At 36.3% G+C, this 13370-nt stretch overlaps 1 protein-coding gene across 4 annotated transcripts in view; it reads right to left on the reverse strand.

The window, feature by feature from the left end:
* NBAS (NBAS subunit of NRZ tethering complex) overlaps positions 1-13370 on the reverse strand; it is a 189549-nt gene that overhangs the window by 126715 nt on the left and 49464 nt on the right. For all 4 annotated transcript variants that reach the window (XM_074820084.1, XM_074820083.1, XM_074820081.1 and 1 more), the window contains 8 exons: positions 12686-12839; positions 11092-11277; positions 10136-10309; positions 8604-8737; positions 7817-7879; positions 7159-7281; positions 5544-5646; positions 3053-3276 (listed from right to left, as the gene is read on the reverse strand). In XM_074820084.1, coding sequence (XP_074676185.1) covers positions 3053-3276; positions 5544-5646; positions 7159-7281; positions 7817-7879; positions 8604-8737; positions 10136-10309; positions 11092-11277; positions 12686-12839 — 1161 coding nt within the window. The remainder of the gene's footprint in view (positions 1-3052; positions 3277-5543; positions 5647-7158; positions 7282-7816; positions 7880-8603; positions 8738-10135; positions 10310-11091; positions 11278-12685; positions 12840-13370) is intronic.

Consider the following 13370-nt stretch of genomic DNA (forward strand, 5'->3'; position numbering starts at 1 on the left):
AAGTCTGTCCCCATCTTTCTTATAAGCCCCTCCTTAAGTACTGAAAGGCTGTGCAATAAGGTCTCCATGGGGCCTTCTTTTCTCCACGATGAACAACCCCAACTCTCTCAGCCTTTCTTCACAGGAAAGATATTCCATCCCTCTGATTCTTTTTGTGGCCTCCTCTGGACCTGCTCCAACAGGTCCATATCTTTCCTGTGCTGAGGACCCCAGAGCTGGACACAATATTCCAGGTGGGGTCTCACCAGAGTGGAGTAGAGGGGCAGAATCATCTCCCTCGACCTGCTGGCCACTCTTCTTTGGATGCAGCCCAGGATGATTGGCTTTCTGGGATGTGAGTGCACACTGCCAGCTTTTCATCTACCAGTACCCCCAAGTCTTTCTTGGCAGGGCTGCTCTCAACCCCTTCATCCTCCAGCTTGTACTGATACCAGGGGTTGTTCCGACCCAGCTGCAGGACCTTGCATTTGACCTTGTTGAACTTTGTAAGGTTCACGTGAGTCCACCTCTCCAGCTTGCCAGATCCCTCTGGATGGGATCCCTTCCCTCAGGCATGTCAACCACACCACTCAGCTTGGTGTCACCTGCAAACTTGCTGAGGGTGCACTGAATCCCACTTTCTATGTCACTGATGAAGATATTAAACAGTACTGGTCCCAACAGGGACCCCTGAGGGACACCACTTGTCACCAATCTCCAGCTGGACATTGAGCCATTGACCACTACCCTCTGGATGCGACCATCCAACCAGCTCTTCATTCACTGAACAGTCCACCCATCAGATCTGTACCTTTCCAATTTAGCAAGAAGGATGTTGTGGGGGACCGTGTCAAATGCCTTACAGAGGCCCAGACAGACAACCAACATCCATGGTGCTTCCTCTGTCCACTGATGTAGTCACTCCATCACAGAAGGCTACTAGGTTGGTCAGGCAGGATTCGCCCTTGGTGAAGCCATGCTGGCTGTCTGGAATCACCTCCCTGTCCTCCACGTGCCTTAGCATAGCGTCTAGGAGGATCTGTTTCATGACTTCCCAGGCACAGAGGTGAGGCTACATCATGTTACAGTGCCACATGAAACAGCAAAGGACTGGACTGCTGACTCAAAAGGTCTGTTCCAAAAAGTGATGTATTTTGTTCCTGCTGCTCCAAAATGCAGCTACTCACCCATGAAAACCAGCCAACCTCTCTGCCTCCTAGCTTAGCCCAGAGGAGGGCTTCTCTCCTATGCACAGAGGAAATCCCACCACTACAGTATCCTCTCCCCATACAAATAAGTAGAGAGATTATAACTGCGTCAACTATATGCATACAAATGAAATTCGGTTGTAGTTTGGATATTATAACAGCGTATGCACCTGCTTCATTGTGATCGCAGCTTTTGCACAGTGTATCTAGTAGCCCTAGTGTCCAAAATGTAAAAAGGCTCAACTGATTTAAAAAAGTAATAAAAAATTTTATTCATATAAATATTCATATATTTAAAAATAAAAATGCTTGGGCTTTTTAGGCCTCCAAAGCAAGTATTTACATAGAGTGCTTATAAACAGTAATGACAGTCAATAAACTCTGTTTTTAATAAAAATATAGAAATAGAGCTAGCATTATAAAATTAGTAGTGTAAAAAGGAGTCTTCCAACCTTCACCTAAAGCAATAATGCCTTTGCTATATAAGCAAACAGAAAAAGAAAAAAACCCTCATACTCATCTGTATGTGCATCTGAGATGGAAAAGAGAACCAAGCTGCTAGTAATTAGGGAGAAAAAGACAATGCTTTTTCAGTCATTTTCTAGTTAATTTATGGATTATGTAACCATCACTCAAGGCAAACTGCAAAAATATTCTTCCTTTAACCCCTAACAGAAAATACATGATTTGTCAATCCATAAAACTTTATAGTAACAATATTTTATTGAGGAAAACTAATTAACCTTTTTCAAATTACGAAATTACAAACAGTTTGACTGTATTACTATAGTCAATACTCAGAAAAATCTGGTAATGTGTATGTACATACTATTATGGGTCAAAATGAATTTGTATCTTGAGGGGAAGAAAAATAATTTGATCTTTTTCTTGTAATTAGTAGGTAAGTGTACTCATGTCTAAGTGAAAGTAGTACTTTATGAAGACATGTCTTCCTTTGTAGTTGAGATAAGTATTTTTGTTTGGTTACAGGATTTTGTTTTTTCTTGTTTGGATTGTAGTTTGGTTTTTTGAGTTTTCTTTAAATAAGTGCATTAAGGAAAAAGGAAAACTCATTTACATTAGCACATAAAACAATAGCAATGAAACAGCAAATTCTTAGAATAAAAGGAAAAGCTGGAAATATTAAGACATGCCTCTGTTTTAAATATTTAGGGTAAACTAAGACATCAGTCTTCTGTATAGGTAATACCCAATTATTTTACCTAACTGTATCTTAACTGTGAAAGAAAATACATCTAAATCTATACAAGAATGAACATCCACACTGCAACCTCCAACGCTGCTCTATTCTTTTCTGAAGGATTATTTGGCTTACTTCTTAATGTAACAAAGAAAGACAGATAGCCTCAAATGAACTCTCAGAATCAGGAAAGACCAAAGTAAGAAAAGAAATGAATGAATCAGCAAAATGCTATTTTCTATCGTGATAGTAACGGGGGGCCAGAATTGTGGTTCAATGCCGTAACATGAAAAAGGTTCAAATGACACACACAAAAAGCTTCTTATCCACAGAGAAAGACTTGCACACTGCTTCAACCTGAATCCTCTAACAGCTCATTCCAGCAACCACAGACAGCAATGGTGTACACACACACACACAAAAAGCAAGTGGGACGGGACATGGGACAACCAACACAGACACAACAAAACAACCCACAAAAAAAACCACCAACCAAAAAAAAAATAATCTTACAGAAGCCAAAGATACTGTTTACACTTGCCATGTAATTTTACATGAGGAGAAAAACTCACATAAGATTCACCCTCTCTTACAAGGAAAATAAGATTCAAGTTTCAATTAAAAGAGCAGTATGTATTCATGCATATGATAATTGTAAATATACCTGGCCAAATCCATACAGCTATCAGTCAAACTTGTTGAAGAATTGAAATATTCTCTGCCAGCAGCCAAAACTAGTTCAATACTTTTCACATAGCTGACTCGGTACTGTGGCTTTCCTTTTGATGAACTTGGTAGATCCATTGACCAAATACTGCAATGCATCATTTCCCCAGCCAAGTGGATATTGTCTATACTGCTTGAGCATAAAAGACTTTCTGTGAGTATCTAAAAGAAAGAACAATAATGTAATAATCTGCAGCAGCAGCTTCAAGTAAGCTTATCTGCATTGTATGGAACCAATCCTTTTGAATAAAAGGATCTTTAAAGTCAAAAGACTATATTCAGCCCAAGCAGAAAACATAAGGTCTACCAAGGAGACTATTTCCACAATTTAAGTAAAGCTAAAATTAACTAGTAGCTAGTTATTTCTAGTTCCTGCAGGAAAAAGCTTATTAACTGCCTTTTTTCCAGTATGACTTAGAGATCAGAAATTACTTAAACCTACATTCTGATGTGTTAACAGGATGTAAGAATCTGAAAAAGCAGTTCCATAGTAAGACCTTAAAACCTACAACATATGAGAAGAAATTCTGTATCCCTGAAGAAATTAAAAAATATTCAGAACTGAGCATATAAGATGTTTTTAACTTTCAATCAAGACTATCTTCAAAGAATGCATATTAATACAATGCTGCATCTGTCACAAAACACCTAACTTATTTTCAGGTCAAAGTTTTGTCTACTTTAAGACACTCAAAATAATCTCAATTCTTTACAAAAATAAATTGTTTTCTTTTAAATACAGTCAGTACTGCCCTAATGAAGGCCAACGTATTTTCTGAGATGATTAAATGCATATCGCAGCTGCAACAATATGGCCTTTCTCAAAGGTTTTAAATTTTGTAATAAATTAAACAGAATCAATGAATGACAGAAGATCTCAGGTTGGAAGGAACCTCAAAAGATCATCTGGTCCAATCTTTTGTGGGAAACAGAGCATAGATGAGATTATTTATCACTCTGTCCAGTCACATCTTGAAAGTAAAGTATTCCTTCACTACATGTGAATGCTCTGGAAAGGAAAACAGTTCAGTGCTTCTTAAAAAACATCATACAATTCGATCACCTTCCATTTCACAATATATTAATCCTCAAGGAATAGTGAAAGATGCAAAGTATGACAGCTGACCCTTCTTCCTTAAAGATCACATACATACAATTTACCTCTCAAAATTTATGAACATGAAGCCCTTCTTCAAGTGAACAAGAGTCACTTTGCATGCAAGCAGAACAGAGTAACCATTATGCTAAAAAAGATCCCAGTACAAATCTCACATGTGATTGCAAATCCTTACTGCCTCATTAATTTCTCAATTTTTAAGTTATCAAAGTATAATTGCACACAACAGCACTGTATTTCAAAGCATTTTTAGATTCCAATATAATTTTTCTGAAACCCTTTGTTGTGTTTTTTTAATCATCTGGTACAGAGGTTAAAAATAATTAAAAAATTTATATTAAGATCAGTACTCTAATTTCTAGTAGGCTCTAGTACTAGAACTTTTTTAAATACAGTTAAAGAAATTCCAAGTACACTAAGCCTTAGCTTATCATAAAACCTTGAACATTAAATACACTACAGTTCTCTTTGAGCAACTTCTAATTGTACAACTACAGAGAAAAAGTGACTTTTTTATGTACAGGTTGAATAGCACTGCTTTTTCCCTTCAATTCTTTTTTTCTAATTTGCTTTCAAAACTTCTCCCAAGAGCTAAATAGATTGGTAGCCATAAGCAATTAAATCTGCAAACTATAATAAACACTCCTAAACTTTTAAAGATGTGACTATTTCAACACTGATTACAGTGGACACAGCACTGTTTCTATAATAAACTGCAGTATATTAAAGTGAAAATGTAGATAAACAATACATGTCACAGAAAATTGAGTCTAATAGCTGTCCTTTGCAAATATTAATGACATAGGTTTGGGGTTTATGCACATGCAGGGTTTGTTTTTTTTTTTCCTTCAGTGAAATTAGATTCCTCATCTCACATTATTTTACTTCAACTGCAAGCAGTAAAAAGTCCATAATCCTATAATGATCTTGGATAATATTATCAAACCAGAACTTCATGTTTAAGAAATGCTTGGCTGAAGATAAAACTAATGAAAATAAACAATCTTTTAGCAAAATGTTAAGTGTTTATTACTAAACACATTTGTACACAGAATTACAAAGTCTCAAGAAGTTGACTCAATTTAAAAGAAGTTGAATTCTAGTAAAAGATATACAGGATACTTATTAGAGGGACTTTTGATGAAATGAATTAACACATGAATTAACACATTTTCATTTGAATGAAAATACTGTAAAAGAGCCAGTAAACAAAGTAAGTAACACATGAAAATGTATTTATATTTTTGAGCAACAATATGAAATGAGAATTTGTAGCTTACTTGGGACATAAATCAGAAGACATAAAACTCACCTCATAGCAAGTATCTGAACGTAAGCACGTATATACTTTCTGCTGCATGTCTAACATATCCTGTAGCAATTCCTTCCATTGTGTCTCACTGACTGATGGTTGCCTACAAACATTTTTGAAATTAAAATTAAATATTCTCTTCCTCAACAAATTTAAACAAAAGCAGTAAATAACTGTATAGTTCCCATCACCAAAAATATGAATTCTCTCAAATGCTATTTCAATCTTTAATTGGACTTTTAACCAGAAGTGATTTAAAGACAGAATGCTTTTAATATTAATTAACATTAAAACAGTGTCTGTGGGATAAAATTGTTTGATGACAACAATGCAGTACCCAAAATGTTTATTCTGTGGGATAACACAGGTATTTAAGCAGTCTTTAGCAAGATCACCCAGGTAGGTTTTGATAATTTGCAACAGCACATCAGAAATCAGAAAGTCTGAATTGCTATCTTCCTGCTGATCCAAGAACAGCTGGGGAAAAAACAAGTTTGTAACAGCAACCAAGGATCATTAAAGTGCTGTTCATTGTAGGCAATCTCAAAGAACTAATCAATTGCATGCAATCACAGGAGAGTAGAGCTGCAAGTTTATTTTGTTCCTTAAACTGGAATGGTATTCAGATTCTTGACCCTCTGGATCCATGGATCTCTGTTTATCCGCAAAGCTTCCTGTACAAATTCATGTGCTCTATCACAACTTTTACTAGTAAAAACTCATATGAAGCTTTTTTAACATTATCTTGAGCCTTTCAAATTAGAAAAGACTTTTTTAAGCTCCACAAGATAGTCCAGCTAATAGTGATTTTCTCATGTGGCATTAGCTTTCATTTTAGCAAAGCAAAAAGTCTCTACAAAAAGTGAAAAATCAACATTTTTCCTAGAGGCATTGACTTGATCTTTCTAAAGAAAGTTTTTTAAAAGTCTTAAAAAGCTTTCAGCATGTCCAAGCTAAATACTACTACACCATCACTGATAAACTGTTGCGTATGTTTAAAGAAGGTAAAAAACAAAACCAACCCACAGTGATGGTTGTTTTTCCCAGGGTTCAATCTCTTTATCTGCTTATGCCAAGAGCTGTGTAATAATTCATGTACAGTTGGACGATGAGTTAAATGAAGTAGTTCTTTAACAGAATAACTGAAAAGTTATACTGGAAGTAAGAGGTAGAATCAATATGTAAAAATCAGTAAGTTACCCCATAAGAGCTCCTAAGAAAACACACCAAAAAAAAAAAAAAGCATTATTTTACAAATCCTATACTGTCAATAAAATTAAATATGTCTTAAAGGACCTCATTTATAATATGTTAACTTTCACTGTTCATCATCCTGCAGTATTTTGCAGTCAGTAGGACTTTTAGGCTTGTTTACTTGAACACAAACATACTGAAACAGTTTTGAAGCAAGACTGTTTTTTGAATGTGGAGAATGTCGCTAAAACAATAATCATGTTAGTCATCAGTTTAACAAATGTGTTTTATGTATACCATGTTCAGTTTGAACACTATGGTTCCCTATTGCAACAAAACAGGCAGGTACACTCTCAGATGCTAAGTACTGTTACCTTATGGTTCTTTCCCCCTTATCTCCCATTCCCCTTTGAATACTAACTTGCGACCTGTGTGCCTCGTCAGCCTAATCATCAGCTTCCGTGCCTCCTCCACGTTGTTCTTTGTGTCTTTCACAAAGGAAACAGGTTTCTGAAGCCCATGTTTCTCCAACAGCTCTGACACGCTGTAAATGAATAATCGACATTTTTGACTTCTGCACAGTTGTACAACTAACCTCTGCCACAGCAGCCTTTAAACTGTCTCAGACAATGTACTGCAAATGCAAACAGTCTCCATAAAGTCTATAACAGTATGGATTAGCCAGAGTAACATTATTTACTGAAAAAAAATTAATACTGTAGAGTAAATACATATCACCAATAACCTGGTGACGTATCTGCACAGCTTTTAGTTTTTGATCAAAAAATTAGAGTATGAAGATCAAAACAATTTCCCCAGGTAACCTTCTCCCTCAAAAAAACCACCTTTATACTTTTATTCCAAGGAAAAATATCTGTGCAGCTTTACAATATTTAAATAGTTAAAAACATTCAAAATTTTTAAGTTCTAAATACAAAAAAAATACAGATTATCTTGTTAACAGCACTAAAAAAAAAAAGAGATGAATATTCTTAGTGCTTTCTTGTCATAAAAAAGTTCTTGGCTATGCCTAGTGACTTCTATAAGAATACATTATTTATTTTAGCAAAATTAAATACCTAAGAATTTGTTCCAGTTCATCTACTTCATCATGAAGAGTGTTAGTTTTGTCTGTTTCAGGCCTGCAAAAATATTATACAATTAAATAGATACATATCCATGCTACTTGTAATTTCTTCATGTAATTCATATTACATAGATATAAAGATTAGCAGTTTGAAACACTCCTTGCTGAAAATCAATGTATGTTTGCTTGAAAAGATTAAAGCTGTTGGCTTCTTGCTGGAATGATAGCTAAAATTGAGAGGGTCCCCCAGTCTCCCAGGAACAGAGGTTCTCCTTCTTCCTTAGACTTTTCTTAGGCTTTCTCCTTCCTACATATAAACAATATTGGGAGAACAGTTTGTATCTCCTCCTCATCCTTTCACTTTCTCAAAACTTACTTGTCCTATAGGCCCTCTATAGAGAGACCTCTCTCACAAGACCATATTGCTGCTTATAAAGCTAAGTGCAAGACGCCACTAACTGTAACAAGACCAACGAGACCAGTAAGATAGCACTAACGCTTGGTCTCAATTCACCAGGCTATAAAAGTCTAAGGAACTAATACAGAAGCCTTGGTCTAGGCTGCTACTTTAAATTATGTTTTGTTGCACTTTCTGGTAGAGTACGTATACAGCACAAGCATGCGTATACACATATGACCATGGCAACTCAGACAGGAACAGAATATTCCAGTAACATCATCTACCCTTCAGTGACTTAACTAGCATTTTTAAAGTATTAATCCACAACTATATTTAACACATCTAAAATATTTACAGATAACTAGTTGAAGATGTTTACCCGTATCCTCTTTGTGGAAGGCATTCCAAAATATCATAACAGAGAGCAAGCTGGTCATCTCGTTCACAACTATAAATACATTCCAATGCTGTAATCATAAGCTGGTCTTGATCGGGAACAATTTTTTGCTGACACTAATAAGAAAAGGAAGTACATTAATTCTAGTTTTCTGTTTCTAATTCAACAGTTAATTGTCTTCTGAATATAAAAGAAGCATACTCCAAGTAAATGAATTGTCTTTAGTTGTAATTAGAATGTCTCTTCCTAACAACTTAGCGAAGCACCCATTGAAGTTACAACCTGAAACGCAACTTGGCTAGTTTCCTACCCTACAGACACTTGAAAGAACAGTGGTATACCATTACACCCTTTTTGAATTTGAGAGGTGGAAAGGGTGCAGGCCAGAGGAAGGTTACCCCTGTACTCAGCACTGGTGAGGCTGCAACTTGATTACTGTGTTCAGTTTTGGGCCCCTCACTACAAAAAGAACATTGAATTACTCGAGCGTGTCCAGAGAAGGGCAACGAAGCTGGTGCAGGGTCTGGAGCACATGTCGTACGAGGAGCGGCTGAGGGAACTGGGGTTGTTTAGTCTGGAGAAGAGGAGGCTGAGGGGAGACCTCATCGCCCTTTACAGCTACCTGAAAGGAGGTTGCAGAGAGCTGGGGATGAGTCTCTTTAACCAAGTAATAAGCGATAGGACAAGAGGGAATGGCCTCAAGTTGCGCCAGGGAAGGTTTAGACTAGATATTAGGAAGCATTTCTTTACAGAATGGGTTGTTAGGTGTTGGAATGGGCTGCCCAGGGAGGTGGTGGAGTCCCCATCCCTGGAGGGGTTTAAGAGTAGGGTCAACATAGCGCTGAGGGATATGGTGTAGTTGGGAACTGTCATTGTTAGGTTAATGGTTGGACTGGATGATCTTCAAGGTCTTTTCCAACCTAGATGATTCTGTGATTCTGTGAACTCTTTTCATTTTCCCAAGGTAACTGCTGCAAACATTTGTTAGATTTATTTAATATATACAACAGTATAAATATACATAAAATAGCTGTGTTTTTCCTTCACTGGTTGATTTCTGCCCATACACTTAGAATGTTCAATAGCATGCAAAAATGTGCTTACATGGTCTGGAATAATTATATAAACTGTAGAAGCAGCATAAAGTACTCACATGGAAGGTAACTCTTTCATATCCATTTTTTAAAAAGCAAATATGCCAAGAATTTACTTTAAACACATCACCAGAAAATTACTTCAAAGAAGAATCTTTACAATAATTTTCGTTCTACTAGGTCAAGATCATAATTACATTAGTTTGACAATCTCATCAAGGACAGTTTAGTTGCATCATAACTTATGCTATAATTTTTTTCTTCTTCTTCTAAAGCATAACAAATCCTGGACCCAAGAGGAATAGAAAGATCAGACAGATGATCTGATTTAGAAGACGAACTAACCCTATTTATGAATTCACCACATCAGGACAAGAATTTCCAAAGAAACCAGTAGAATCATCAGGGTTCTATACTTACAGCAGGTTTTGAATTCTGAAATATCTTCAGAGGTAAAGTCAGGTCTTCCTTTGCTAATGTTACTAAATATTCTTTAAAAAGTGAATTTGCAAGACCAGGAGACTGATTTTCACAGCGGTGGAGAAAAGGGATCATCCACTGATAAACATTCTTCACATATTTTTCATCAGAGGACTGGAAAGCACAGTGAGTTACAGAGAGGAAAAAAAGAACAAGTTCAGCTTTATTGTCCAAAACAAACAAGAAAACGAAAAAACAAACAGAACATATTCTGATCACTACAACTGAAATAGTATTTTCACCTATCACAAACAGCTGAAGCCTGACATTCACCACTACATCATGAAGCACTGAAACAATCCATCATCTTTTTGCTATCCAATGGTTTGGGGAAACCAAGCAGTACAGGAGTAAAGCCCATTACATGAAGAAGGCCTAGCTGTTTTCCTCCTGCAGTTTCAGAATGAGTGAAAGACCAGCTTGCATTCACGTCAGAGTAGTATTACTTTCAGTATGCAATAATGCAAGACAAAAACAAAGAAGTGATTACATATATTCTAGCAAAATTTTGAAGATCTTGAGTACTGTCCCCTCCCCTGGTGCTTATGTTCTCTTTGACTGAAATTCAGAGCCCTGTTCAATCTCTCAAGTATTTTTCAACCTTTCAAGAGGTCTTTTTCTATTCTGAAATGCCATGTACAGGCTGAACACACAGAAAATGAAAAACACAGTATTTGTCTCTGCAGCATATCTAAGATTTTTTTTTGTGAATATTTGAAGACACCAAAAGACATCCAAGGAAAACACTCAATGTTGTTGCATCTGCAGCATCATCAACAGCTACACTGAAGATCCTTTCGAAAGGGTCAATGAAAAAGTAGTTCACCGCTTTCAAGACTGGTTTATTAACAATTTATTAATCAAGGTATATTTATTGATTCGTTCAAAATACTTACATTCTTCATTAACAGTCTCAGCTTTTCAATGTCTTTCATCTCTACAAGTTCCTTCAAAGTTAAGGTTCGATCACCATCAGTCTCATAAACTACTGTCTCGAGAGTGATCAGATTGTCACAAAGCACCTCCAAACCAGGAATATTCCTCTCCATGCCAAGACGAACAAGGGACAGAGCACAGTCCACCTGAAAAATAATTTTGAAAACCCCTGCTGTTCAACTGTTTGCCAAAAAATCAACTTCAAGCCCAATCTGTGTCCTGTTTGCATGTCTATTTGTCTTCCCTGTTCCTTTTGCTTAAGTAATTCTAAATTCCTAGAAGTTTTTGTGGACTATATATTCCTAAATGGATTGCTCTTCTCAGTTTTATAAAAAACAAATAAAATGCTTAATCTTAGTGCATGATGATGTCATTATAAGGCTTTTGACCCAAATGCATCCTACTGATGCACGTAAAGAAGGAAAATACTATTCCTTCTGGAGATCATACACAGATATCAGAAACACATCACCTTATCTCATTGCATGGAATATGCAGGATTGATTTAAACTAAGATCATCAGTTAACTGACTGAAGTTATGCATACCTCTGCATGTAACGTGACTTTTCTAGCAGACCATGAATTAATAATTTTATTTGTTGCATTTTATTTCACAGTAGATAATGACAGTCTTTTTCTCGGCTGACTGAAAATATCTTTATATGAAAAATTCTGGTTTGGTTTCAAAGAACGCAATATTGGCTGTACGTATTCAGTGAGGCAGACCCAAGTCTGGAAGAGTAGAATGCAATTTCATTTATATGTTAGTAATTTAATTGATGCTTCGAAGTTGCTTTTATTTCTATACCTACTGATAGGCTGTTAAGATCACAGGAAACTATGATTACAGAGCCTTGGAGGACTGCAAACTTGAATAAAAGAACTCACCCATCAGAACTAACTCATAGTGGTACTTCCAGTCAATCTCCTTTTCATGCAGCTAAATTGGCTTGAGAAGCAATAAAATACTGGAGTACATCAGTGATGAGCTCTGTTCTTACTTACAATGCTTATCTTTACCATATAGAGCTTCAAACATTTTTAAAATACAGGAAAATAAAGCAAAAATAAGCTGCACAGTAGTCCCACAGACACACAATAAACCTGCCAGAAGGCAATCTCCAATTGGCATACGACAGTGACACATGTGACTGTCACATATGGATATATATATGACACAGTATCACGTGACAGATAATATGTTTCCCAATGACCTGTGCACATTTCCTCTCTTAGTTACAAACATAAAATGCAATGGTAAAACATTTTTCATGACCTACAGAAGTGCTACTGTCTACTATAGTAAGCCAAGTGAAAGGGAATCTACTGGCTCATTCATTCCTATGGATCAATTATTTGACTGAGTAAACTTTAGAGCAAGCATAAGTACAATGCAATAGGAAAAACAAATACTTCAAAAGCCATAATGAAGATTGAGACACAGTGTATATTACTGGGGGAAAAGCATCCCATTCGTACTCATTAAGATAGTATTCTGTCGAAGGCTGATCAGCCCAAATCAGCTATCATCATCTCCTCACTGCTACTCTTACCTGCATTGCATATTTTTCAATTTCCCGTGCTCTGTTCAAATACCAATCAGTAACAAGATCTACTGAAAGGTTAGTAGTCCTGTACTTCAGTAACTCTGGTTGTGTTTCATACAGAAATTCACCTTCATCTTGTAAAGTTGGTTCAACAATCATCCTTAAAAAAACAGTAAGTATAATTATACACTCGTTTGCATTTTTTTCAGTCTTTTTCCTAAAACTTCTGGTTGTTATGAAAAAAAATGATACAGTCAAACTACCATTAAAACAATAATTTGATGAGACTCAAATGCCAAATCACAGTAAGTGTTAAATTTTGTCAGCCAAGTAACTAGTATGAGATTCCAAACGTAAGATAGATCATGAAAGAAAGAATCCTCTCTACTAAAAACACAAGTATGCCCAAACTCTGCTTTCCATCTGTTCTTCACCCAGTGAAGGACAGTTTTGTGATCCATGAATGCTGCTACGATAATGTAATGGCCAACAAGTAACGGGGCGGAACGAAAAAGAAAAATTAATAAATCAGGATTTCTAACAGCAACCTCTCCCCCGCTCACATGAATTTGCAAAAGTTTCTCATCACATAATCACACTGAACATAATGCTGTAACGTGAAAGAGTGCTCAGTCAGTCTCACTAAGAAAGCTGAAAACGCAAGTTAATGTGTACAAAAATAAGAAGTGAG

Source organism: Strix aluco, chromosome 3 (genome assembly GCF_031877795.1).
Source record: "Strix aluco isolate bStrAlu1 chromosome 3, bStrAlu1.hap1, whole genome shotgun sequence".
Taxonomy (NCBI): domain Eukaryota; kingdom Metazoa; phylum Chordata; class Aves; order Strigiformes; family Strigidae; genus Strix; species Strix aluco.